General features: G+C 52.0%; 1 protein-coding gene across 6 annotated transcripts in view; it reads left to right on the forward strand.

The window, feature by feature from the left end:
• The window catches only part of GRB10 (growth factor receptor bound protein 10), a 175,309-nt gene that overhangs the window by 65,077 nt on the left and 82,298 nt on the right, over nt 1-27,934 (forward strand). For all 6 annotated transcript variants that reach the window (XM_081800821.1, XM_081800818.1, XM_006736158.3 and 3 more), the window contains one exon: nt 20,279-20,369. In XM_081800821.1, the coding sequence (XP_081656947.1) occupies nt 20,279-20,369 (91 nt within the window). The remainder of the gene's footprint in view (nt 1-20,278; nt 20,370-27,934) is intronic.

A 27,934-nucleotide genomic window follows, 5' to 3' on the forward strand; every position in this document is an offset into this window, starting at 1 on the left:
CGATGCGGGGCTCGATCCCAGGACCCCGGGATCATGACCTGACCCGAAGGCAGACGCTTAACGACTGAGCCACCCAGGTGCCCCTATATTCAGTTTTTGATTGGAGAGAGAGACAGGCTTGTTCTGGTCTAAATGTTCTTTTCATCGCCTCTTCTCAGATAATGTCCCCCCTCTCAGGCATGGGCTTCACTTCTTCGATTTCTTCTGATGGTTCCAAGGAAATAACAATTCTAAAATCATTCTAAAAAACTAGCTGTATTTGTTGAGGGCTTCCTGTGTGTTGTGAAGTCTCGGAGGTCATCACGTCCCCAATAGCTGTATTTGTTGAGGGCTTCCTGTGTGTTGTGAAGTCTCGGAGGTCATCACGTCCCCAATAGCTGTATTTGTTGAGGGCTTCCTGTGTGTTGTGAAGTCTCGGAGGTCATCACGTCCCTGTGAGGACCACAGTGTACCCCGTTGGTGTGCTAGCATCGGGATGGTGGTGTGAGCCGGAGGCCGGCGGGCGGGGAGGCGGCAGGCAGGACTTCCTGCGTGGTGTCATGGGTGCTCAGAGCTGGGAGGATGCTCTGGTGTGTGCCGGAGTGACACGCGAGTCCTCGAGTCCCCCGTGTTTCCCTCTTAAGGCCCCTTTGGTAACAGAGCCCGTGCGTCCATCCTGCCCACCTGCCGTGGCCCACACGCCCCTCGGCTCTTGAGGGCCCTTCCGTTGTCCCGGTTTCTGGCACGTTTTCTTGTTCCCATCCTCCTGGTTTGTCTTTCCCTCTTAGACGAGGTCATCAGCACTCCAGGTGGGTCTGGCCAGGTCGGAGCTGGGGGCTGGAGGGGGACTGCCCCACTCTCTCAGGGCATGAGAGTCTCATCAGTCCCTGGAGGCCAAGATGGGCTTTCTTGTGGGGAGAGGGTCTCTCCGGGCAGGCCTCTCTGTGTTCTGGGCGACCCCAGGGGGCCCTGGTCCTGACCAGCCCATGAGCAGTAGAGAAATTGAGAGAACACGTTTAGAAATTTTATAGCAATTTGAGTGTTGAATTTAGTGATAAAAATGTGGGCGTGTATTGTCCCATGTTTCAGTACTTCATTTTTATCGTGTTTTGTATAAAATCGCCATGCTGGACAGACTGGTATCGATAGCGTCAGCGAACACCGCTCTCCCCCACAGGCGGGTTGGGAAGTGCTGGCTTAGGGACCTCAGGGGGTCAAGGTCACGTTTGTGGTGGTTCTGGTTTGCACTTGCTGCCCAGTCTGGCCTCGGATGCATGAGATTTGTACGGTGACGTTTTGTGAGGCACGGTAGGCTTCCCGAATTCACTAGACTTCATTCTGGTCAGTGGGGGAGCCGAGGGAGGACACCGCCGTCCCCACACGCTGTGCCCGACCCGAGTCCTCCTGCCCTCCTGTGAACTGCCCGTGGCGGGCTCCTTGAAGTTCCTGGGGTCTGGGCTCAGGGGTTCACGTTAGGGGATTTTCTCTGGACTTTCTGGCGGGACCCGCCTCCCGCCTCCTGGGGCTTTACCTTGAGCAGCGTTTGTCCTGCATTTGTCGTGGGGGCCGTGAGGCGAGGGGACAGTGAGCCCGTCTGGAAGCCGGGCAGACCCGCGCTCTCGTCTGATGGTCGCACTTGACTTTTGCGAAATGGGAGCCACGGGGCCCATTTGATGGGACGGGAGGAATCCCCCGGAGTTGCCCAGGAGTGCTGAGCGCTGTGACCTGCTTGGTCCCTGAAGCCCAGAACTTTGGAGGAGATGGGCCAGGCTAGCCAAGGAGTTGATTGTATGCTTGCAGACCACCCCCTGAAACCCGGCTGCTAAGATGCAAGCAGACTCCTTGACATTTTATGTTACTCTTTGGGCAGCGAGGAAGGGCTCAGCGTTTTCCTGACGGTTACCCGTTGTGGGACCGCTGTCCACTCGGCTGGGCCCTCCTTTGCCTCGAATCTCTGGACATCTGTCACCAGAAGTAACAGAGGCCGGGTGCCCTCGGCCTCCGCCGGCCCCTTCTGTGTCTCCATCTTGCCATCCCTACCTCCACGCCTTTGCTCAAAGTGGTTCCTCTGGCTTTGGCCCTGATGCCCCCTTCTCCCCCTGGAGCCGTGTGCATCCCCGTTTTCACTCTCACTTCAGAGCTCCCACCACTGTCTGTCCCTGTCCTCCCCGCCACCCGACGTGTGGCTCCTTGAGGACACAGGGGAGTCGTGTTCGCTCTCTGCTGGACTCTCCATGGTTGGCCCAGCACCTGTGAGGTGGGACGCGGCCTGCCTGCTCAGGGGTCAGAACCCTGTGGCCTCGCCCTGTGGGCCTCGCCCTGCCCATGTCTGGGGGCACCGTAGCCACCCGGCGTGGGGAGGGGGCAGCAGAGCAAGAAGGTGGCAGGGTGGGGGTAGGATGTGATGGTGACACTGCGAATCGGGGTTCCTTGGGGGCTGGTCCGTGTGGGGCAGCCTGGCTCTGGATGCCAGCCAGCCACTCATCGTCAACCTGCTCACCCAGTACACGCGGTTGCTGGGCCTGCCTCGTGAAGGCAGGGAGGGTTCCCCTTCCTGCGCTTGCACGTCCTGGGTGCGTGTTTCTGGGGCCCGCCAAGTGCTGTGTGCCTGTTAGCCCTTCGGCCTGGGAGGCTCTGCCTGGTCTGGCCGCAGCCTACCTTTCCTGCCCACCTCGGCCCCTCTCACCTCGCCCCACTGTGGCTGTGGGGTCGTCTGTCACCTTGTCCCTGCACCTGGCCCCCCGGGCCGCGTCTTCCATGAGAGGTTTCTCCAGATCTCACGTGAACACTCCCTCTCTGCGGGGAAGGTAGCCAGGCCTCCCAAGCGGGGTCGACGGGAGTCCTGGTTTGCCCGTCGCAGACCCAGGTTCCACCTGCTGTTCGATGTGGTATGCACGCACGCCGAGCTCCAGCCACAGGTTAGGGGTCACCATGCTCCTGCGCCCAAGCGGAGGATCTTGCAGTGTCGGGAGCTGGGGGTGGCGGGGCTTGCTGACAAGATCCGATTGGGGTCTGGAAAGCAGGCTCTGGCCGCAGTGTCGGGAACTCTGTCCTGTGTCTGCGGGATGTGCTCAGGCTGGAGCACAGGGGGGCCGGCGTGTCTCCCGCCCCCGTGGCCTGTTCGGTGGACGGTGGCTCCGTCCAGGGGCCGTGGCTGCTGCGTTCTCTGGCGGAGTCCAAGACCGCGTCACAGCGCGGGGCGGGCGGACACCTGTTACTCGTGATAATATTTGAAGACTGCAGACAGGCCGTGAGATATTCGGGGGTCACGGTTTGTGAAACTTGGTGGTGAGGCGGGGCATCTCCTTCCTTCCTGTCACTGAGACAGAGGGGAAGAGGGCGTCTGCTGGGGCAGCTCGCCGGTGGATTGGGGCGCTGGGGAACTTGTGTGTTCGTTCAGCAGCGAAGACCCAAGTGCCAAGTGCACGGGCCAGCCGGCCCGCCCGCCTGCCTGCCAGCAAGTGCTGCTGTGTCCTAAACGAGCAGTAAGTGGGTTGACAGGAATCAGGCGGTAGCAACTGGTTTTTTGTTCTTTTGGTTTTTTTTTTTTTTAGTGACGCATTTTGGGAGAGAGAGGAACCTTAAAATGATCCCTTTTAATACAGCGTGTGGGGTAGTGGAAATGGGAGCTTTTCAACTCTGTTTACTTTCCGATTTAAGTGTTTGGTCTTGCGAGTAGGGTAGGTTTAAATTCTGTTTTGCTATTCCCGTATGATGCTTCGTTCCTACCAAATTTCCTAGCAGCATGCACGGATCCCTTTTTTGTTGCTGGTTACGTTTCCCTCCCTCTTTCGGCGGGTGGCGGTGGATGGGGCCGCTCACCTGCTCTTGGTACTACCCCAGCACAGAGGGGTCCCTGACTCTTCACAGCTGTGTCTTCGTCATCCTCAGCTTGGTTACTAAATATTCCTGCATGTCTGAGGGAGACCCTGAGAACGTGGCTACTGGTACCTTTTAAAGATTATTACTGTATTTTTACTAACTAGGAGGACACCAAAAAAAAAAAAACAAAAGGGGGTGTATGAAGTAGCTATTAATTGAAGATGAGCATATTCTCAGCCTCTGCGAACCTTTCCTGTAAATGACCTTTAAAGAATAAACACGTAGCAGATTTTCAGCCGTTTCCTCTTACTGGACTTTCTGTCACTCTCTGCGCACGGTTGGTGAGTTTTTCCGGGAGAGTGATGGGAAACCTGGCCTTTCGTTTTCCGCAGGTGGATTCCCCGCCTCTGCCGGCAGCTCTCTGAGGGGTTCGAGCAGCGGGGGGACGGGCTGGGGGGGTGGCGGGGTCTCCACCATCTGTTTCTGCATGCCTGGGAGCCTGCTGTCGACAGAGGGACTAGAACTGGATCGCTTGGTAGTAGGGCTTAAAAAAGAAAAAAAAAAAAGAAACCATCAAAAGGAGCATAAACTCATAGGAAAAACAAGACCTTTCGTCATTGGTGGAACATTCCAGAGTGGGATAAAAGTGCAAGAAGCTAGGTCGGATGTTTATTTCCCAAGGAACGGGCTGGCCTCTGGTCTCACTGTCCAGAGTCGTCACGATTAAGATGAAGATGCTGAGGAGCGCCTGGGTGGCTTAGTCTGTTAAGCCTCTGGTTTCGGCTCAGGTCATGATCTCGGGATGGTGAGATCGAGCCGCGGGTTGGGCTCCATGCAGGGCTTATGATTCTGTTCCTCTGCCCCTCTCCGCACCCCACTCACACACACTCTCTCTCTCTCTCTAAAAAAATTAACTTAAAAAAAAAAAAGATGAAGACACTGAAATTGCCTTGTGCGGGTGGTCCTTACCCTTCCTTTTCAGGGAGCCCTTCCTTCCTCTTTTCTTTAAATTGCAGCTTCCTCCCCCACTTACCTGCTCTGTGCTTTCCTTTGATTATTCCACGGCATCATCCACTTCAATTATAAATGAGTAAATTGCATGGTGTGATTATGGTTTATTCTCTGTTTTGTCCAGATAACACACAAAGCCAAGAGGGCAGGACCTGTGCTTTAAAAGGGCTAAAGTTACTGGCCACTGAGTAGGTAGACAGTTGCTGAGCAGGTGAGTCTCTTTGAAGATTGGCTATATTTCTCTGTTCTTAGGCAGCCGAGTGGTCAGATTCCAGAGTCTCTGAAGCTGATCAGGTGCCCCGAGACTATGCCATGCTGGTAAATATGTCAGTCCTCGATGAGCTTGAGGACGTTGATCCGTGATCACAGACATCTTTTCATTGGTTCGAGAAACTTTCTCGGACCCGAGAGCAGTGAAAAGCAGTCTGTGCTTTCCCACCTTCCCCGGCTGATTTCCAGCGGGGGTGGGGGGGTGAGGGGGCGTGTATCTTAGGCTCCCACGTGCATATGAAACCCGCTTCTTACTGAACAAACGCGTTTGGAGTCCATTTCAGTCTGTGGTCTTCTAGGACCGAAGATCAAGGGTAGAGTGCGGGTTGAGGGTGCAGACCTGTGAGTCCCCAGGCTTGACCCTGTATCCTGTGCGTGGCGCAAGACTGCACTCCATCCTCTGCCTGCCCTGCTTGCTGTGTGGTGGGGACACCACAGTCCCCTCTGAGCTACTCTGAGTCAGGGCTTCAGGGCGAGACGGGGCCGCCTGAGCCTAGGACACTGCAGTGGCCATAAGAGAAATGTGTGTCCAAGTATATTTAGAAGGCCGAGTCATCAGGATGTGGTAGCAGGGTGGAATGGAATGTGGAGCAGGAAGAGTTTGAAGCTGACTCTTCTGTCTGGCTTGAGCACCTGCCTGAGGGGCGTCTGGCTGGCTGGCTGGCTGGCCGTCACTGAAGTATTTCTGGGGACCAGTGTAATGCCAGCATTTCAAAACACAGAAGTTTCAGATGCAATTAACCTGTCTTCTCATCACCTAAAAGTAGCCTCTCCTCTGTCCATTCACCACCCTCCTGGTCAGCCACGTATCCAGCCTTTGAGTAGGCATGGAATGTCCTTTCCCCGGACGCTTCGGTCACGTGGTGAACACCATTGCACGAGCCTGTCCCGTCTGCTAGCCTGGCACTTGGTCTGCTGGTCTGTGACATTTGTGCAGTCTGCACCCTGAGCGTCCGTCCCTGTCTCACTGGGCTCCCTAGGGTCTGGGGCTTCCCTGGAGTGGGAGGGACCTGCTTTGTTCCCAGCAACTCCCTTCTGGGCCTTGTTGGAACAGGGTCACGTGATGGCTCTGTTGGGACCTTATTATTACCCCTCACAGCTCCCCCCAGGACTGGTTGGCAGGGTTGGGGTTAGTGAGTTTATGGATCAGGATTTTCAACGGATCCAGGGATCCTGTTAGGCCGGGAACGGCTTTTTAGAGAAGGAGGCCTTGGGTACAGGTCCTGAGCAGCAGCTTTGTCAAACCTGTTGCAGGTTTGCTGGCCCAGGAAGGAAGCCTCTCTCTGATCTGTTGATAAGGAGCAAGGATCATGATCTAGCAGGGAGTTCTTGGGTAAAGAAATGTTTTGTGGCAAAGGTGGGGCTGTCACAGGATCTGGAGATTATCTGTGTCCGAGTGCAGTTTAAATTTGTGGCGCTTGTGTTTTCCACACGCACGCGCAGACATACGCACACCCTCCCGGCTTCTCCTGAGCACGACGCCCTGGGTCACAGGGCTGGGAGCACAAGTCTGCAACCAGACCTTCTGTGCCGGAGGCTGGCCCCGTGTCCCTGCTGGCGGTTGAAGCTGGAGTGGCCTGTCACTTGTAGCTGCTTTCCAGGTGTGCGGGGCTGGGTGCACCTCTGAAGGAGACCTGGAGACCCTCCTTGCTCCCCCATACAGGGGGTGTGTCTGTCTCGGGGATCGGGAGGGAACTGGGGTCTGCGGCCAGAGTTTGAACACCTCATGCTGTCTCCGCAGCAAACCCTTTGAAGTGGGTGCTGTTCCCCAGTTTTCCCGTGAGGACGGAGGCCCAGAGACTTATGTTGACTTACCATGCTCAGGCTAGACAGCTGGGGAGCGGAGGTGCCGGGTTCAGGTTTGCTCTGCCTGGTCCCAAACCTGAGTCCCCTCCCCTCTGCCCACATGGGGCATGATTTAGGGGAGATCCCCCCTTGCTTTCCTCTGGGTGCTTCATTTTGGAGAGTTTCTGTGTCTTCGTGCAGGTTCTGCTACCCCCAGCCTCCCAGACCGCAGGGGAGCGGCTGGGCTGAGGGGAGAGCAGAGAGGGGGTGTGGCGTCTCACCTGTGGCCAGGCCCATCCTGGGGTTGGGTTTGGTGCCCCTCAGGATTGTGCTTGCTTTCACCCTCCTGAACACGTGCGGCCTTGCTCTCCAGGCTACACGAACGTTCCTACCTTCCAGGGTCATCTTCGACGTTTACGGGGCTCTTTCTCTCGGCTGACATCGCCTCTCCTGAGGGACCCTGCTTTCTCTTCACGCCTGCTGGTTTGGGATTGGGTGTCAGAGGCGGCTGAGCACTGCGGTTTTTTGTTTCTCCTGTTTTTGTGTTGCTTTGAATATGGGGGGATTTCTAATGCGAACAGTTAGGCTTCTTCGAGACTGTTGGTCCTTCTGAAACTTGCTTTTTTTTTGTTTACCTGGTGTGCTGGGCCTCGCCTGCCCTCACCACGGAGGCAAGACTTTTCGGGAGCTCCGTCCCGTGTCCCACGTGTACGAGCTTTTCCACTGTGGCTGCAGGGGGACACAACCTTTGCTCCGATCTGCGTGAGCTCCAGGAGTCCTTCTGCCTGCTTCTTTCCGGTGGCTCTTGCCCTGGGCTCGAGAGTTTCCAGACGTGCTGTATGCACGAGCCAGTACTCGGCTGACGGCTTGCCCGATGCCCCAGACAGGTCTCCCCGAAAGGTCCTGCTGCCTTGTGCTGCAGATTGTGGGCGCCCAGGGCAGCGAGTTTGTCTTTCTCAGAGATAACGGTCCTGTGCTCCCTGCTGCCCAGTGCACAAAACCATTTCAGTGTTTTACTTATTTAAGGAGAGAGGGTCTGTTCAGTCCTTGATATTCCATCTGGGTGGGCAGCACAGAGGCCCCTCATGCTGTTGTAGCCGTGGTCCTAGGACTAGATCAGGCTCAGATCGTTTCATGTAGTATCTAGAAGCAGCGTTGGAGCTGAAAAGAAATACAGAGACCGTGTAGCCCAGAGACCTCCCTTTATTTAATTTTACTTTTTAAAAGATTTTTTAAATTTATTCGACAGAGAGAGAGATGGCGAGAGAGGGAACACAAGCGGGGGGAGCAGGAGGGGAGAAGCAGGCTTCCTGCCGAGCAGGGGGCCCGAAGCGGGGCTTGATCCCAGGACCCTGAGATCATGACCTGAGCCGAAGGCAGACGCTTAACCAACTGAGCCACCCAGGCGCCCCGAGAACTCCCTTTATAGAGGAGGAAAAAGGCACATAGAGGGAGTTTATTTGCTTCGAATCGCGGAGTTCGTCACAGTGGTGATTTATAAACATTTGGCTCACGCCACAGAAAGGATTTTCATTCATGAAGGGTGTGATGATCTGCTTCTGGTGACCCAAGTGGGGGTTGGGACCCAGCGGTCCTCCTGCCACGGGGAGGGGCTGACCCAAGTCTTGTTTGCCCAGCACCGGCAGCTCCAGGGCCAGAGGACCCAGTTCATTGTGCCCTGGGGTCTGTGCTCCTCCTTTGCTTGGTCTTGGCTACTTGCTTTGCACAAAGCTCCGTCGAAGATACCCCTCCAGCGAGCGTCATCCTGACTTGACAGCCATGACCTTCAGCATGCTTCTAGAAGCTTCTTCCTACCCCTCCCTGCTGTCCCACCCACCCTCAGAAGACCATTATACCTGGTTCAGGTGTGGTGTGGGAACCCCGGTGGGATGCAGGAGGGGCTCGGGCTGGAGCTCTGGCCAGACCCAGCTTCCTCATTCTGCCTCCAGATTCTTGGCCCGGGGCTGCAGCTCACCCCTGGCCTTCTGGCCTCCGCTCGCCAGAGAGACAGAGAAATGAGGAAGCACCACCATCAAGGATTACATCATCGTAAACCCTGGGGCTTTTTCCTGGTCAGCCAGGACCAATGAGAGCCCTTCCCAGATTTTGAAATGTAGTTTTGAAAAAGTTCGCGGAAGAGGTGCCTCTCGTCGTTCTGCTAACTGGGGGCACGTGGTGGGGGTGTGCCATGTGCGGGGGGCGGGGTGCGGGAGCTCTGCCCAGAACAGAGTCCCGTCTTGGTGCATCCTGACGACCGTGCACCGCGTGCTTTCCTGCCCGGGTGTGAGTGTGGATGTTGCACGGGGTGGTGTTACCAAGACAAAGCTGGAAGCTTCGAGCCAACGAACTTGGGTTCACGTGTCTCCAGAGGCTTTGCGCGCCCCACTGGGGAGGCCTCGGGATTGTGACCCACATTTCAGACAAGGGAGCTCAAGCGCTGAGATGCTGAGGGATCGTCACGGGGACTTTGAACCCAATGGCCCCAGCGTCCAAGCTGTGCTGGCGTTTTGTTAACACCCTCTGCTTTGTTCTTTTCGTTTGGGTCTGTGTGTGGCCCAGGGGACTCGATTCCCTTTGCCTCCGGGAGGGGCTCAGCTCGTGGGTGGCCCTCTGGCCTGGTCCCTTGAGCCTCCGGGAAGCTCTGTACACGCGGTCATCTGTGACAGGGACGGGCCGGGGGCAGCAGGGGGAACACCGGGCACCAGGCCCGTCTTCCAGAGCTTGGGGTCATGGTTGGCCAGAGGTCGCCAGGGTGGGGTCAGAACACATTTTATTCCATTTGGAAGTTCGTGGTTTCTTTGTCAGATTGTGCTCATTGCCCGTGTTGCATTTTGACTGATCCTCGGGAAGTACGTTGAGGACTCTGATTGTCGGCCTTATTAATTAATTAGCAGCGTAGAGATTTCCGTACTGTCTCATTTCCTGGGCTGCTGAGCCAGGGTAGACGTTAACGTTGCCGCACGTGCTGCTTACTGACCGTTCTAACAAATTCACGTATGCATATGTGCGCATGTTTTGCTCTCTGTTCGTTTTCCTTTCCACGAGGGCGGGGGTCCCCGAGAACAAAGCCAGTGGGCAGTGGAAAATGGGACTGGGCGCCCTGCAATCACATGTCCTCACTGTGCTGTTTCTGCTGCCTGGACACCGGCCCAGCTGCTGGGCCTCCCTTAGTCATCGTGTAAATGAGCCACAGGGGTCCTGGCTCCTTCTGGGAGGTGGCTGGTTGGAGGAAGACAGAAGGGCATGTCGTGGGCCTGGTGCAGACATGCTTTCATAAATGGGGGGGCCCTCCACACTCCCGTCCAGACCTGCACCTGCTCTTCTGGGTTAGGTAACGTGGGGGCGGTTGTGCGGTGCTGAGTGACCCAGTCTCATCGACATTGAGTCGTTGGTTCCCCCCAGGAGGGGTGGGGGATGCCTGGCGCCCTGACTCCCCCACCTGGGCTGACGGTGTGTGTGGTTGAGAACCAGCGACCCCTGCCCCAGGGGCTCCCATCCCAGAAAGCCTGGGGAAGCCCGCAGTGGCCTTTGGCTTCCGCATCTTGACCGTTCTCTAGAGTTAGGGACATCCAATAAGATGACCCGAATAGCCATTAAAAAATTTAGGGGTCGGGGCGCCTGAGTGGCTCAGTCGGTACAGTGTCCGACTCTTGATCTCAGCTCAGGTCTCGATCCCAGGGTCGGGAGTTCAAGCCCTGCATTGGGCTCCATATCCAGCATGGAACCTACTTAAAAAAAAAAAAAAATTGTAGCATCATTGTAGTTTTGACAGAGGCCGCTCGCTGGTTGTACTTAAAATCAGTAAGTTATTGACTTTGGAGAACCATCAGCCTCGTACGAAAGCAAGCGTGGATGGTAGAATTAGTGCACAGGACACGCGGGGCCGGCACCACTATATGGAACGTTGGGCCATCATGTTTCTTATTGGTTAACATTTCACGGACTTGACGTATCTGGCTCCTTTTCTGAGCCGCAGTCATTGTATGGGCTGGAACTCTCTGTCCCCCCTCCCCCACTAGAGCTCCTGAGACGGGACCCCTTGTGAAACTGTGGGCGTCCTGACCTCCGATCTCTAGGCCTGCCCCCGGGAGTGATCGCTGCCTGCCTCTCTGCGGTCTCCTTCCCCAGAGCAAAGCCTGGGCTTAGGTACGAGCCATTTAGAGCTGGTTCCCCCGTAGGCACATCCAGAATCAAAGTCCTGGATGTAGCTAGAGGGCCTTGCATATGCCAAGAGCTGATTTTTCCCTTTGGGGGCTGCAGGGGAGGCGGGCGGGGTTCTGATCAGGGCCAGTCAGGGGGCAGAAGGCCTGCAAGCGATGCGGGGTTAAGGGTCGGCCGGGGGGCTGAAGTCTGCAGGACCCCAGGCCGGCACAGGCAGAGCAGGGGAGAAGCAGGGAGAGGAAGGGCGGACCTGTGTTCTCTTACCAGCGCCGTGCCTGCCTGTCACGGGCAGCAGCGCGGTGAGAACACGCAGCCTGTGTTCTGGGGTTTGCGTGTCCTATGGGGCAGATTTGAAAATCCTGCCGTGAACCCGCTTCCAGGTGCTCGGAGGGGTGAAGGCCTTGTGGGCTTTTGTCTGAGGGGTTCCACTTGGGCGTGCCTTTGCCTTCGTGGTGGAGCTCACTTTTACCCGCAAGCTACCACTGTTCCTGCCTGAACAGCTAGTGGGTGCGTCCACACTGCCGGATTCCTCTGCTCTGACCTCCCGTGTTCGCAGGGGCCGGTGTCAAGCACTGCCCTTCTGGCTTCTCTCTGGATGGGACTCGCTTCGGGAACAGAAAGCAGGCAGGAAGGCAGGCGTGCTATGAACCGAACTTGCGTTCTGTAATCCTGCATGGACACGGGGTTGATCTGCTGTTCCCAGGTGGCCCTTTGCCCCGTCCTCAGGCTAAAGTCCCTGGTGGAGTCTTGGTGGAAGAGGAGGAGGAGGGGGGAGGGAGCAGGTGGAGGGGAGCAGGTCAGGGAGATGGCGGTCGGGGGAGGTGGCGGTAACAGCAGGATTAGTGGGCATGCGCGTGAAAATCGCAGCTTATTAATAACTTACAGTGTGCTTCACGCACATGATTGCGCCAAGTCTTCCGCACCGTCCCATGAGGTGACCCTCGCCGAGGGAGGGCTAGTGCCTTGCCCAGGCCTCTGAGCTGGTGATTTCTAGAAATCCTCGAGCTAGTGCTCTTCACCATGAGGTGAGCTGCCTCACTCATGGGGGGGATGCCAGATCAAAGGACGGGAAGAAAATGGACGTGGCAAAGGCATTTTATTTTGGGAAAACCATTTGTCAAGCTAAGCAGGCTCTGGGCACGAGGTTTCTCTGTAGGGCGGGCGATGGCAATGTTCTAAATTTAGATTGTGATGGTTGTACAAATACTGTAATTACACTAACATTCGTTGGATTGCACACTTAATATGACAGGTGAAGTTCTCTTAGGTAACTGATATCTCAGTAGAGCTGCTCAAAAGAAAATAAGAGATTGGTGGACTTCCTTTCTCCCTCACATTACTGAAATGGATGTTTCCATGCCTGGCGTTGTAGAGTGGGTGATCGAATTTAAAGCTAGGTGATTCATACACTACTTTTGCTCGTAATGTCAAGAATCCGGGCACTTAGAGGTCGTTGTGTAGAAAGAAGTGTCTGAAGATGGTAAATACAGGGCAGTGTCGGTTCAGGTCTATGGCACTTGGGTGCGATGAGGTTTTTGTGAAAGTCTGGTGGTTTTCTCAGCAGTGGTTTTGTCCCTGCTGTGCTTGGCATCTTACTGTTTTGGAGAAGAGGTTTTTGTTGCTCTGATGAGTGGTGGTCCAGGTATTTTCCTGTGTGACTCAGCGGCTCGTATGATACCGTTGAAATAGAAGGCAGTATTCTCCCTCCTAGATAGGAGGGCCGGCGTGGTGAGTAATTACTACAAACCTAGTAAGGTTTCATAAAAATGAGTAATTGTAGCTGGGAGGAGGCTACACGGGGAATCTTTGTCACACCCCGCTGTGCGTGTTTGGAGGTCGTAGAGGAAGACGCGTACAGGGTTGACCCAGTAGGCTTTGGGCGTCAGGGAATCTGTGATATTGTAAGACAACGCTTCCCCGGTTAGAATCGCGGACTGATGCTTCAGTCATGTGTTCTTCACTAGGGCGGGAAGCTCATCGCTTAGTGGATTTTGATTCTGATTTGTTCTACGACTTTAACTGCGTTTTGTTATCAAACGACAAAAGCTTTGGTGATTGTACTTGAGTACTGACCTTCAGAAGCCTCGGCTTGTTGTGTGTCAGAGGTGGAATAGGATTCCACCGGGCGGTGGGCTGCAGGGGGCAGGAGGGGGCCGCCTGGAGGGAAAGCGAGCTGCTGGGCCCCAGAGGGTAGGGCCCATGCTGTTCTGTCCTTCCCTGCCCGACAGTGGGGTTGGCCAGGGCCGCTGCGGGCGAGGGTGTGGGGGTGCCGGGACAGCCCCATGTGGCTTTGTCTTCACCACGTCCCTGGGCTGTCCCTGCACCCCGCCCGCAGCATTCTCATGCATTGGTATTCGTGTGTGGGGGTGGTTTATCTGCATGAAGACTTCGGCTTGGAGGTTTTGATGGAACATTCTCGCTGGTCGAAGACACGTCAGACCCCCTCGTTCTGTTCTCTGTGGTGTTCATCTTTGATTTTCTCAGCAGGGTAAAGAAGGGCGCCTTCTGTCCCTTTATTCCCCTGAAAAGGTCGTGCGCTGGGTGGGACCAAGGACACAGCCCCGACACCCACTAGAGAGACATGTCTCTTAGGGACGCCTTGTCTTGTCCCTGCTGTTCAGGGCCTGGAACCTTTAGCTATTGGATCAGCCCTTTGTTTAGAGCGCCTTAATTTATTCCTCCGGGCCAACGTACGAAGCCGCCAGTCGGCCCCGAGGACGCCCACAGATGCATGAAGTCACACAGCTGACTGACAGGTGGCAGCCTGGGGTTGGACCCCGGAGTCTGGCCTTCTGCCGTACGCTCCCCTTTGTTCCCCAGCAGACTCCGTGCTGACTGTTACGCTCCTGTCTCATTGAAGCCCCCCACCCGCTCCCCGAGGCCTGCGTCGGTCCTGCGTTTTTAGATCGGGAAACGGCTCAAACCGCCCGGCGGACATTCTCCATCTCGAGAGCGGTGTTCCTCTTGGGCGGCTTGTGCTGTCTGGCAGCCAGTGTGGGCAATGAGGTATTCGACGTCCCCATTGCCGCCGCTGTGCGTGTGGAGTCTGGCTCCATGGGTGCCCAGGCCGGGTCATGATGCGTCTCCTCCACTCTTCTTGCTGGGCTCCATGGCCTTCCTCCCAGCCGGCCCTCACCTTCACCACCTCACTGTGGGGGGGTGGAGGTGTCCCTGCCCCGCGTCTGGGGACGTCAGCGGGCAGGGGCACACACTGAATTAAAGAGCGCGGCGGGAGGAGGGGTAAGAGACCGTTTTCATCTGGGCTGTCAGAGAAGCTCCAGAAGGAGCTGGCTTCCCAGCGAGGCCTTGAAGATGAGTGCCTCATGCGTGTGGAGGGCAAGGGAGAGAACATTCCAGAGAGCGAAGAATCCCCGGGCAGAGCAGGATGGGGTGGCCTACCTGCTGCGAGCTGTGCGTTCTAGCTGGAGGGAAGCCAGGGTAGGAAGGCGGCCCCCCGGAATATTCAGTAGAACTGAATCACCTGGGGTGAGGTGCTCAGACTCAGCCCCACCCCTGCAGTCAGGACCTTGCAGGCCCGCAGGCCTGGGAGTCTGCATTTCTCAGCAGTTCCCCCTGGAGGTCTGACCTCCCATTGATTCCTGCTACCCTGACGGCCAGGCCCACTGGGTTCAGACCCCGGCTCGAGGCACCTTTTCCGGGTGGTCTTTGAAACCTCGGGTTCTTCGTTAGCCGAGCGAGGGAGGGTCAGCACCTGCCTCCCTGGGCAGGGGTCTCACTGAGCGCGTACCGTGGGCACGCTCCTGCCAGGGGAGGAAGTGCTTCAGGGAGGGGGCTGGAGGGGTCTGAAGGAGCGAGGTGGGGGGGCATTCATGTAACCCCCAGAAGTGTGACTCAAGAAGGAACTTTCTAGAGGAGAGCACTGCCCAGCTGGAGGAGCCGTCCCTCGTCCCCTCCCTGTGCCCCATCGCCAAGTCCTGTGGGAGCTCTGGGACCAGCATGCTGGCCCAGGCTGCCGCTGCAGGGTCATTCCCCCCACGTCCACCCCCCACGTTGCAGGGCTTAGTGTGGGCGGAAGGAAATCACTCCGCACAAGGTCATTCTACAGGGGGTACCGCTCTTCTTCGTATTAATGGAGGCTGCATTTCTGCCCTGCTCCACTGGATGCCTGCTTCTGACTTTGGGAAGTATTTCTACAGCCAAATGGATGTAGAAGTGCCCGTTTCATAATATCTGCGTCAGCACCAAATAGTGAAGTGACCAGCATCGCTAATTAAGGGCTCTTCCAGGCTCCCCGCCTTCCCTAGAGGTAGACAGCCCAGCAATGAAGGGCTCTGGTTTACAGCAGCCTTAGCAGCGAGCAGCCACCTTGGAGAAGAATCCTGGACCCCCACCCCCCAGGCCCCCAGCGAGGCCCCGGGCCTCCTGCAGAGGAGGACGCTCCATAGTGCTGCTCCTGACCCTATGGGGAGGCTCACTAACCTGGAACAGGAAACCCACCCGGACAAACAAAAAAGAGCCCCCAGAGACCACGCCGGCATAGGGACAGGCTTGTTACTCCTGTCCCAGTTTTCGTGACCCTGAGCCTGGCCGAGTGCCATTGTTTGCCTTTCAAGAGGGACAGTTGCGCCTGACCTTCCCCTGCACTGGTGGTTTGCTTCTCCCCGGGCTTTATTTTACAAACACTAGCAGTTTCCTACTATTGCGTCCTTTCTCACTTCCCAGGATAATAGGATTCTTTTTTTTTTTTTTTTTTTAATTTTATTTATTTACTTGACAGAGACAGCGAGAGAGGGAACACAAGGAAGGGGAGTGGGAGAGGGAGAAGCAGGCTTCCCGCGGAGCAGAGAGCCTGATGCAGGGCTCGATCCCAGGACCCTGGGATCATGACCTGAGCTGAAGGCAGACGCTTAACGACTGAGCCACCCAGGCGCCCCCAGGATAATAGGATTCTTGTCTGAAGCTTCCACCTGTTGAATTCTTTAAAGTACATTTTTTTTTTTTTTTTGACTTGGGAGTCTTATATACGAACAAACGAGCCACGCGTCGAGATTTTGTTCTTACCGCTGTAATTTGTCACGCAAACCTGTCGGATTTTGAACGGTCCTTGAGGTACAGAGTTGCCTGATGAAGTATAGGATGCCCAGTTAAATTCAGATAAACCACAAAAATGTTTTTTTGGACAAGTCCCATGCAATGCCTGAGACTGACTTAGACCCAAAAGTGGTTAGTTTGTCTATCTGCAACTCAGGTTTTGCTGGACAGCCTGTATTTGCATTTGCTAAATCTGGTGACAAGGTTGCCTAAATTAGGTTTGGAAGGTCCTTGTCTTCTAAATCAATGTCTCTGTGGGGTCAGGTCTGCTTGCCACTGACGAGAGGAGTGCTTAGGGACGGTGGCACGTGGAGGGGGCGACGGGGTCTCGGATTTGGGCTTGAGCCTGCGCAGGAGACACCCCGGGGGCTTGTCTGTTCCCAGAGAGACAGGCTGGGTGGGGCCTGAGGCACAGGGAGGCTGGACCCTTGGTTTATACTCTGCTGATGTACGTGCCATTTGATTTCAACCAGATGGTCCACAACCAGCATCCATGTCCATAATGGGTAGTAATGGCTCACTTATATGTAAGGAAATATGCCAGAAGAGAAGTTTTAATAATTTAAGCAAACCTTGAGACAATTCGAGGAAGAGGGATCCATGCAAAAGAAGCAAGAGGGGAAGTGGGTGCCAACGAAAATGTGTCGGAAGCCGTGAAGATGGAGAACGTGGCCATGGCTTCGGGACGGGCAGATCCGTGGGACCCACGCACGAGTGTGGCCGAGGCTCAGACACGCGTGGGTATGGAGATTATAAGGTGGGATGAAGGTGACCTTCAGGCTCAGGCAGAAAGGGCAGAGTGAGCGGGGGGCCAGGTAATGGTCTCACCTCTTCCCCGTCCACCAGTATAAATGTCAGCGAGATGAGCGAGGAATACGTCACGTCGAAAAGAGACCAGAATAAAACATACACGGACGCTCTCCAGTTTCCTGGAGAGAGGATGAAGGCAGTCATCAATCTTGCCACGATGAACCGAGAAGGAAAGTTCAGTAAACTTGCCTACGATGAGTTACACTTCTGAGAATCAAAAATTTAGTTAAGACTGCAGATAGACAAGCTGGGAAAAGCGTTTGCAACAGACACGAGCAAACAGTTTCTTACATGTCAAGAGCTCATTCTGGAGGAATATGGAGGCACAAACACGAGTTTCCAGGGGGTGGAGGAAGCCCACGTCCATGGGCCGAGTGCTTGCCCGGCCTCGGGCCCTGGCTTTGCACTTGGTGTTGTAAATAAAGCCTCCAGCAATCCCAGAGGGGGTCATCGAACCCATTTTACAGATGAGTCAGTTGAGTCAGACTCCAGAGAACTGGCCCCAAGGGGGGCTCAGCTCCCGAGGGGTGGCGGTAGGCTTGGCTTGATTGGAAAGCCCTGGTGCCCTCGGGCACTCGTCCCACTGACCCATCAGAGAGTAGTCCAAAAGAAGAAGGACAAAGGGCTGAGAAGCTCTGGAAAATGGTCAGCTTCGGTATTTGAGACCTGCACTGAAAACCACAGGCCGAGGCCACAGTTTACCTCTGGGATTGGGAAGAAAAAATTCCAGAAAGATCACCAGTCTCAGTCTGCCACAGATATTATGAAACGGGCACTTCTCCTCTGTTTTGGGTGGAAGGGTAAACTGCGTGAACAGGATTTTGACAGTATGTATCTAAGCTCAGAGAAAAATACGTGTGAAACCTTTGGTCTAGTGGTTCAATTTCCAGGGGTCTGGAAGATAATCCGGAATAATCAGAAATGCGGACAGGGTTTTATGCACAGAGGTGTTGATTGGATTGTTAGTACGCCGTCTGAAACTTGCAACTGGTACAAGTGTGTACTAGAGTAGTTTAGAATCTGAAAAAAATACTTACCAAGGTTTTAAAATTGTATCTTGTCAAGGTCATGGGGGAGGGGGAGGCAGGACCCCGGATCATTCACACTGTGTGATTTCCATGGTGTCTAGAGGTGCTAAGTCCCCGAGAGTGCCGTCAGTTACCCTACCTACCGTCAGGGGATTCAGGCGCATTTTTATTGTACTTCTGTCTGCTCTGTTTCCAAAAATTGACCTGCTTGTTTTAAAACTTGGAAAAGAAGGAAAAAATATTTATCCCGGATGGTAAAGAGCCGATTGCATGGAGGATTGCAGAAACGAGCTGGGGTGACCTCAGAAGTAGGTGCTGCACTGCATTTGGGGGTCTGGGAGGTACCACCTCGTGCGCTGACCCTGACAACCCAGCTCTGTCCTCAGCACCTCCGCAGAGCTCCTGGTGGGTTTGCTCTTGCCTCCGGACTCCGTGTCCTGCAAACCAGCTCCTCTCCTCTTTCCTAACCAGAAACTTCCATTCTTCGCTAACCACCTGCTCACTGGTAGGGTATGGGTTCCGAAGTCACGCTGCTCGCCCACCCAGTGGAGCGGTCCAGGGCTTGGAAGTGCTAATGCAGATGCTTTGTTGCTGTGGGAAATTTCAGAAAGATAGGCTAAAATTCAGTAACATGTGTCATTTGATTATGAATCCATTTTTTTTTTAAATCAGGATCACTTATAACCCCCACGCGATCCAAATGGAACCTATACATTCTCCATAAGTAATTCAAACATTGCCCACAGACGTACCACGTTGGTGCATTTTTTCTCATCTCTGGAAGAACAGACCAAAAACTGATAGGGTATCATCCAAGGGTGGAAGAAGAGAAGTTCATTTGAAGTTTTTTCTTTAAGCTTTTCTTTAGCATCTACGTTCTCAGAGTTAGCAAGTATTACGTCTATGATTAAAAATCAAAAAGGAAGCTATTTTTTTGGACAGAGACAAGCAGTGAAGACACCCTCTCACACCTTGGGGCTTGGATCAGTTTTCTTCAGATTTTCTGGGGGCAAGTGTGACTGTGGTCTCAGGGACTGAGCTCCCTTCTGCTGAGTGGTAGATGTCAGGGAGCTGACCCTTCTGGACTCTCTCCCCAGTGCCCCCGTCTCTGCCTCCCCAGCTCTAGCGAGTGCCGCCTCCCCCCCCCCGCACAGCATGGACCAGACCCACGTGTGTGTGCACACGCAGGTTGGCGTTCACACAGCAGAGGGAGTAGAGTATCCTCCATCCATTTCTACAACCCCAGGCTGAGGCTCTGGACAGAGAGCCACTTGCTTGCTGGGGAGCATTCAGGTGACAGAGAGACTTGTCAAAATGAATGAACTTTTCTGAGTTTCTTGGGCTGCGTGGGTGGGAAGGCACGTGGGCTCTGAACCCCACCGCCTGGGTTCTAATACCAGGACTGCCCCTTCCTGGCAGGGGGCAGTAAGGTGGACATAACCTTCCTGTGCCTGAGTGTCCCCAGCTGTAAATTGGGAGTCCAGCCCGGCACAGCTTGGGGAATATTCCACCTGAGACAGGTGGCGGTACCAAGAGGTCCCTTTGCATAGGAAGGGATGAGGCGCCGAGTTGCCTGCTCTTTGTGCCGATAGTAGATGTTCCTTGCAGACACAGTTCTAAGACCTAATTATGGAGGTAATCCACGTGCAGTGTAAAAATCTCAGAATTTCTCAAATCTGAAAGCGAAACTTGACCTCTTTCCACCCCACGTTAATCCCTGCTAGTATTCTAAGTGCGTAAATATGAAAAGGCCCATTTTCTTTTCCCGCATTTTAACCTGTCTTTCATTGGCTTGATTATAATCTTCACGAAGACGTTTTTTCCCTAGAGTTGTGGAGTTGATTGTAACATTGCTGTTTTAACTTTTGCCTAAAATTTCTGTCCTCATCCTGACATCTGAAAGAAAGAAAAAAAATGCCGCTGGGCCCTTCTGCTTTGTAGAGGGGGCCAATTATAAAGCAGTCTCTGGATGTTTCCGTACCAGATAACAGACCGCCTAGGGCTTGATTACCAGTAATTGTTGCAGAAAATGCATGTGCTCTGTGGAATGCTAATTATTTATATTTCGTGCTCAAATCCAACAGTTGATAATAATTCTTTTTGAATTGCTATTCAGGCAAAGCAATTTAAGCCAGAGACCTAGAGTAACTTCTCTTCTGATGCCCTTGCTAAGCAGGTGGCCCCTTTCCACGATTAACTTCCCTGATATGGTGTATTTTAAACAACCGACGTTTAAAAACCAAGAAGGTGAATACAGTGAAGTAAGAAGTTGAGGAAGAAGGACATGCGGGGGAGGGTGGATGTGGACAAGAGTGAAGTGCTTCCTTTGACCAAAGCCTTTGTGCTCCCGCCTTTTCCAGGACCAGGTGGAACAGACGCCCCCCCTCAGTCCACGAGATCTGGCAGGACCTGGCTTCCCTGCCCCGCCGGACCGGCTCACGAATCACCAGGGTAAGGAATGACAAAAACGTGGTGTCACGGATGCCATGAGCCCCCCTGCAGCTTTGCCACAGTGCTGGGACTCCGTATTCTGCGAAACTGTTCTTGGCACTCACGTGAGAAGGTTCTGACCTCGGCTCTTTTCCTCTTGTAAGGAAAACAAATTCTTAAACAGAAGAAAACAAAACAAAGCAACAAAACGTGGTTGCGATATCTTGATATACAGGCATCCCCTCCTTTTTGAAAGTTTGTTTCACGCTACTTTGCTTTCACGAAAGACCTACCTTAGTACCTGTTTTTTGCTCACCTAAAGAAATCCAGAGGATTTCCGCTTTTAGAAGGAAAGACTCAGCGTTGCTTTTGGGACACCTGGGTGGCTCGTTGGGTTAAGCATCTGCCTTCAGCTCAGGTCATGATCCCAGGGTCCTGGGATCGAGTCCTGCATCGGGCTCCCTGCTTGGCGGGAAGCCTGCTTCTCCCTCTTCCTGCCGCTCCCCCTGCTTGTGCTCTCTCTCTCTCTGTCACAAATAAACAACATACTAAACAAAATAAAAAGGAAGAAAGAAAGACTCAGCCTTGCTTTTGCAGAGAGCCATTCTAGAGGCAGCGGGTGCTGAGCAGGACGGCGGCCCCGCCAAGCCCCTTCCCCCTGAGCTGCGCTCAGCATTTCAGCATCCAGCGTCAGAGCTGTGAGCACCTGCCGTTTATCTCCAGGTCTTTTCTTCATCCGTTATCAGAGGAGGCTGAGACAGGTGGTTTTTGGCTCTTGGAACGCTCCCCAAATTTGTCCTCTGAATTAATGGTAATTGCTTCTTTGTCTTACACCGTTTCGGCTTAGGAAAGGTTTCACAGGAACGCTGAGCTCCGAATAGTGAGGGGAAACCTGTATTTCTCTTCTGTGAGCCAACCGCAGTGAGCAGAACTTCAGAATCAGTTCCACATGAGTTCTCTCAGGATGCAACATGAGGGGAACCTGACGTTACCTGTCGGGGTCTCCTCCGTGGTGCAGTCCTCTTGATGTTGGCGTGTGTATATTTGCACTCAGGCTAGTTTTGTGTGTCTGTGCTCTTGGTAGTTCTCTGCCTTGCTGTGATTCTATTCCTGTTCTATTAATTTCTGATGGGATCATCATGGGAAAGAAAGGACAGGGGTTAAAAGCAAATTAGGTCCAACGGTGCACGCGTTGTTAAGGCGGGGGTTAGGGAGCAGCCTGGGAAGGGAAGCAGTCTGACTGGGGGGGAGGGGTCAGGAAAAATGCCCACAGCTCAGCTCATGGTTTGGACTACTGGAGAGGTTAAGTACAATACATTGTAGGCTTTAGAGCTGGAAGGCATTAGGATAATAGGATTTTTAAAATGGCTTAATCAGAAAGAGGTTGAAATTTAGCAAAAAATAAGAGCTGGGAGCTTCCCATGAAGTCAAAGATTTATTTTCTCAAGTGTTAGAAGCCGTGTCAAACAGTTGGGATTTTCTGTGTCGAGCATAATGTTAGGGTCATCTTTGAGAACCCTTGCAACAAGAAAAAAACCCGATTTGTAAATATTGGCTTTGCAACTTAGGAACATTTTAATTGATTACATTTCACTGATTACTAGGGGTCTCATTTAAACTGAAATAATTGAAGTTTGGGTGGTAATGTTCATATAAAAATCTATGTTGATGCTTTAATCCAAAAGTTAGAAAAAAATTACATGGAAAGAACTTTTCTTTTTTTTTTTAAAGATTTTATTTATTTATTTGAGACAGAGAGAATGAGAGAGAGAGAGCACACGAGAGGGGGGAGGGTCAGAGGGAGAAGCAGGCTCCCCGCCGAGCAGGGAGCCCGATGCGGGACTCGATCCAGGGACTCCAGGATCATGACCTGAGCCGAAAGCAGTCGCTTAACCAACTGAGCCACCCAGGCGCCCGGAAAGAACTTTTTAAAGCTTAACGCTTGGGACACCTGGGTGGCTCAGTCAGTTAAGTGTCCACCTTCGGCTCAGGTCATGATCCCAGGATCCTGGGATTGAGCCCCACATTGGGCTCCCTGCTCAGCGGGGAACCTGCTTCTCCTTCTCTCTCTGCTTCTTCCCTGCTTGTGTTCTCTCTCTCTCTGTTAAATAAATAAGAATTTTAATAAATAAATAAATAAGTAAATCTTAAAGCTTTTTTAAGGTTTAAAACTAAGATGTACGTTCAAGTATCCCATGGATTTCACAGCTGCTCGGTGAGTGGCCATGAGGGTTGAGCACGGAAGGTGGAGCGGGCTTCATGCAGAACAGAGCGGATTCCCTTCCTTGCTCCAGTTACATGCCGGCTGCTGAAGCTGAGAATCGGGCACGTCCCAGCACCTGAAGCAGGGCCAAAGGGAACGAGTGAATGCGTCTCCACCCGTGACCTCGAACACCTTTCCCTCCAGTCCTCAATAATTCTGCACACATTGCATGTTGAACAGGGAAAACAGAAGGACTCATGCAGGTGGGCCACGGGACAGATGTTTTTAGAGAGTGAGCAGTGCCCATGCTTATTTCCACCGGGCTCTAGAAGACACCAGCAATGGAGGGCAGTTCAGATCGGGGAGCCAGGCACGGCTGGCAGGGCCCAGGCAGCCTTCCGAGAGACAGCAGTGGTGCTGAGCGCCCTGCTCCATCCCCACACCGGGGTGGGGCAGAGCACAAGCCACCCCCAAAGAGTCTGCAAACTGAAGTCCCTACACACTGAGAAATAGAGCCACCAGAATCACCAGACCGCTGCTTTCCACATGCGGCGAAGATGGGTCTGACCATGGCTTTGAAGGAAGTGTGCGTGTCCTGCTCAGGGAGGTGGATGAAAGCACGGTGTCCTAAAGGACAAACCGAAATGCAGTGGGGCGATGGGGGGGGTTGGGGTCCATGTTTTAGAAGTGAAATACATAGTTATTGGCATTTTCAAAGTTCCGGATTCAGTCTAAGGAGAATTAATGAGTTGGCATCACCTCCTAACAGCACAGAGAGACCTGGGAAATGCGAGCGGGCCATTGGACACACACACTCACATGTCCTGGAGCGTGCAGTGGGGAGGGAAGGGGGGGATTTGAAGAGAGCCTGGTGGGAATTGGCCAGAACTGGACAGTCAGTCCCCAGAGGGGGCTCAACAAACCAAGAGGAAAAGGGAAGACTAATCCACATTGGGAAGCATCTAGGAAGATTCCAGAAATCCAAGGCAAAGAGAAGGTCTGCGGCGAAAATGCAGACTTCCCAGCGCCTGAACGACCTTCGGACGGGCAGCCCACGTGTGCCCAGCAAGTGCCAGAGGCTAACGCGGGTGTTCTCAAAGCGCTGCAGGGAAAGCGACCGTCCATCTGCAGGTTCACACCAACACGAACTGAAAGCAAAAGAAAGCTTTTTCAGGCAAAGATTGAGAAAATTTGTTACTGTCGGCCTTCTCTGAAAGATTATTGAAAGTTGTACTTTAGAAAGAAGATCGTGAATGCCTTGCAAAGCAGCGAGTAGGGGACACAGTAATGCGCAGAGAAAGGGACGACATGTCACAAGGTCAATTCCATATGAATTGTTAAATGAAGGTTAAACTGAACTTCCGATAATTAGACGCCCTGAGTGTGTGTGTGTGTGTGTGTGTGTGTGTGTGTGTGTGTGTTGAGGTTTGTTCTCTGTGTGGTTATATCATAATACCATTTTAGGGTTTTTTCCATGAGCAATTATATAATAAGACTCAGGAGAAGTAGAGTGTAAAACAATTTGAGACTGCATTAGAAAAAATGTACACTTAGTTATGTATTCTAAAGATTTTATTTATTTATTTGGGGGGGGGGCAGAGGGAGAGAGAGAATCTCAAACGTGGAGCCTGACACAGGGCTCGATATCATGACCCTGAGGTCATGACCTGAGCCGAAACTAAGAGTCAGATGTTCAACCAACTGAGCCACCCAGGCGCCCCCTTAGTTACATATTTTAAAATCTTAGTTGCAACTAAAATATTGACTAATTACTAAAACAATACACGTACATAGTTTCTAATCTAGCAGAAAAAGATATAAGGGAATCTATATTTAATAAAAACAACCAACATCAATAGAAAAGGAAGAGAAACAAGATGTGAAAAATAAAAAAGGTTGTCAGGTAGAAAATGCAAAATATGTCAGAGTCATTCCAATCGTATCTGTAACAGTATTAACAGGCCCGGATTAGTAGAAACATATAGAACCCTGCACCCAGCAGACTCTTGATTATTTTCTAAAATCTATGTAGCTTTTTAAAAAGTCAACCACGTATGGGAAACTGCAGTAAATTTTATTTTATGTTTTAAATTTATTTTTTTGCACTAAATTTGAAGCAATCTATTTCATGCAAGCCGCGTTCTTCGATCCAGAGTGAGTAAAATTGGAAATCAACAGAAAAAGTTCAAAACGAAAACACATAAACATGTGCATGGAAACTTTAAAACACACTTTTGCCCCACTCGTGGATTACAGCGGAAGTCACAATGAAAGTACCAGTCATTTAGAATTGAGTGAAAAATACATGTACTGCAGGTATAAAATTGTTTAAAGTGTTCAAGACCCCATTTGTAATCTTGGCAGAAAAATGGAAATTAGGAGCATGACAAATGAAGAATGCTAAGGAATGTAGAGAAAACAGTTACAAAAACTGAGATCAGAAATTAGGGGAATGATGAAGAAAGTATCGATAGGTGGGAACAAAACCAAAACCCAGTCCTTTGTAAAATCTACCAAAACTGCAAACCTTCAGCACAGACACTCTTGAGGAAGATGGGCGTGCAGGAAAACCACATGGAGAGCACGCCAGGGAGTTCAAACAATAACACAAGAAAACCATGAGCAAGTTCATCCCTGTGACTGTGCCAATACGAGGGAAATGGAGAATGGATCGCAAAAACAAAATGGCAACACGCAACACTGACAAGGATGTTGGAGCCACAAGAACTCTCATTCGCTGGCGGTGGGAATGCAAAATGTCACAGGTGTTTTGGAGGGCAGTTTGTCAGTTTCTTGCAAAACTGAGCTTACTCTGACCATACGATCCAGCAGTCACGCGCCTTCGCTGTTACCCAGAAGAGCTGAAAGCTTATGTCCACACAGAAGCCTGCCTACACAGGGATGTGCATGGCTGCTTTATTCTTAACTGCCAAAAAGTTTGGAAGCAACCATGACATCCTTCATTAGAGGAATGGATAAGTAAGCTCGTCCATCCAGACAATGCAGTGCTAAGAAGAAATGAGCTATCAAGTCACAGAAAGACGGGGAGGAAGCTGGGATGCATAGTCCTGTGTGGAAGAAGCCAGTGTGAAAAATCGACAGGCAGTAGGATTCCAAGTCTGTGACGTTCTGGAAAAGGAAAAACTGTGGAGACAGTAACGAGACCAGTGGTTGCCAGGGTGGCAATGGAAAAACATGACTAGGCAGAGCAGAGAGGATTTAGAGTGGTGGCAATATTGTGTATGATGTCATAAGGCTGGATATATTTGTCCAAACCCATGGAACATTCAACACCAAGACTGAACCCTAAGGTCAGCTATGGACTTTGGCCGGTTAGGATATGTCAACATCTGTGTTTTAAAAAAAAAAAAAAAAGTACCGTTCTAGTGAGTGAAGTTGATCATGGGCGAGGCCACGCTTGTAGGAGAGTATTGGGTATATGGGAAATCTCCATCCCCTCCTCTAAAACTGCTCTAAACAAATAAAGTCTTAAAAAAAAAAAAAAAACACACAAAAAAACCCCTGATCCCTAGAGATTACCTAAAAAACTAACCTAGAGATTACCTAGGAAAACCAAGACTATTTCTCCTGTACAGTGAATGCATCTGGAATATTCTGACAGAATGTATAGCTCTGTGAGTGGTGTGGACAGCTTTCAAAAGTTTCAGGTACAGAATTCGGAAGAAATAAGGAGGAAGAGTTGAAAGAGGAAAACAAAGTGAAAATAATAATTCGACTCCTGGCAAAATACAGAATCTTAATAAGGAATTAAGTGGCAGAATGGAGTCTATAATCTGGTACCATCGCCTCAAAAATGTTTGGGGTTTTGCAGATGTGAGTGTCACAAAACCTTCAAGGAGCAAATCATTGCTCCTTTTACACGAGCTGTGGGAGAGATAGAGACCAGAGCCTCGACTCATCTTACCATGCTCTGTAGCTCTGCAGGAGACAGCACAAGAAATCCACATATGGGCGTATTTCACATGATCATACAACCGTGTAAAACGGTAGTCAGATTTACCCCTTTGCCTTAAATTAAACATCAAACAAATGTTATAACCAAGTTGGGTTCGTTATAATCATGCAAGGATGCTTTACCAACGTTAGATGGTGAAGGCGTTGACACATTCAAAGATTGAAGGGGGAAAAGTGATATCTCACCAGCGACCACGAGAATATACACAATTCTCCACTCACATAATACAGAACAGATGAAGAGAGCAAAACCCTGGCTAAGCCGGAACTTTAGGAAACCTCCGTAACCTGTCACAAGTGTAGAGCATCCACCATACACACAGAATAATATTAGTCATGTCTGTGAAAACACAGACTCACACCCAAGTGTAAGTTGTCGCTGAAGGACATAAAAAAGACATAAACAATTGGAGCGCTCTTCTGTGATGGCCAATCAGAAGACTTAACTAGCAAAGATGTCGCATGTTATCAAATTTGTCTTTAAATTTAATGCACGTGCGGCCACACTTTGCAGTTTTGGTATGATTTGTCAGATGGCTCCTAACTTTGTCTTTAAGATTTTATTTTTAAGTCATTGCTATACACAGTGTGGGATTCAAACCCACAACCCTGAAATCAGGAGTCACTGCCCAACCGACTGAGCCAGCCACGTGCCCAAGATGGCTCATAAGGAATGATAACAAAGCTTCTCTAGGAGCCATCACAGTTAGGAAAGCGTGTTAATGATTCAAGGATGCGTTGATCTGAGCACCAGAATAGACGTGTTATAAAGAGCCCCACACATTTATGGAAACTCGGTGCAGCTCAGAGAAGTCCCAGCAGAGCAGCGAGGACCCACAGGGCTGGGTGCAGGGAGGGGCGGAGGGGAACTGGAACCCTGCCCCCATCCTATCCTTAATCATCAATTTCAGGCCAGTTCAATCACTACGAGTAGAAAACAGCATTTTCTAAAAACTTACTCAAATAAGAATGAGTCATGAGAATCCTTGTGCCCTCAGGCTAAGAAAGAATTTCCTCAGTAAGACTCAGCACCACTGTAAAGGAAAAATGGTGTTTGAGGACACGGCAGATACACATCTCTGCAGGGGCACAGCGGCCTTCCAAACACGAACCTGCACACTCCGGCCTGGGACAAATCATTGCAGTGCATTTAGCACGCAGACTATTAGGAGCCTTGGTTTATTTTTTTATTTTTTTATTTTTTTTTAAAGATTTTATTTATTTATTTGACAGAGAGAGACACAGCGAGAGAGGGAACACAAGCAGGGGGAGTGGGAGAGGGAGAAGCAGGCTCCCCGCAGAGCAGGGAGCCCGATGCAGGACTCAATCCCAGGACCCTGGGATCATGACCTGAGCTAAAGGCAGTCGCTTGACCAACTGAGCCACCCAGGCGCCCCGTAAAAGCCCT

The sequence above is a fragment of the Leptonychotes weddellii genome, chromosome 12, assembly GCF_054177405.1.
Source record: "Leptonychotes weddellii isolate Sample4059 chromosome 12, ASM5417740v2, whole genome shotgun sequence".
Taxonomy (NCBI): domain Eukaryota; kingdom Metazoa; phylum Chordata; class Mammalia; order Carnivora; family Phocidae; genus Leptonychotes; species Leptonychotes weddellii.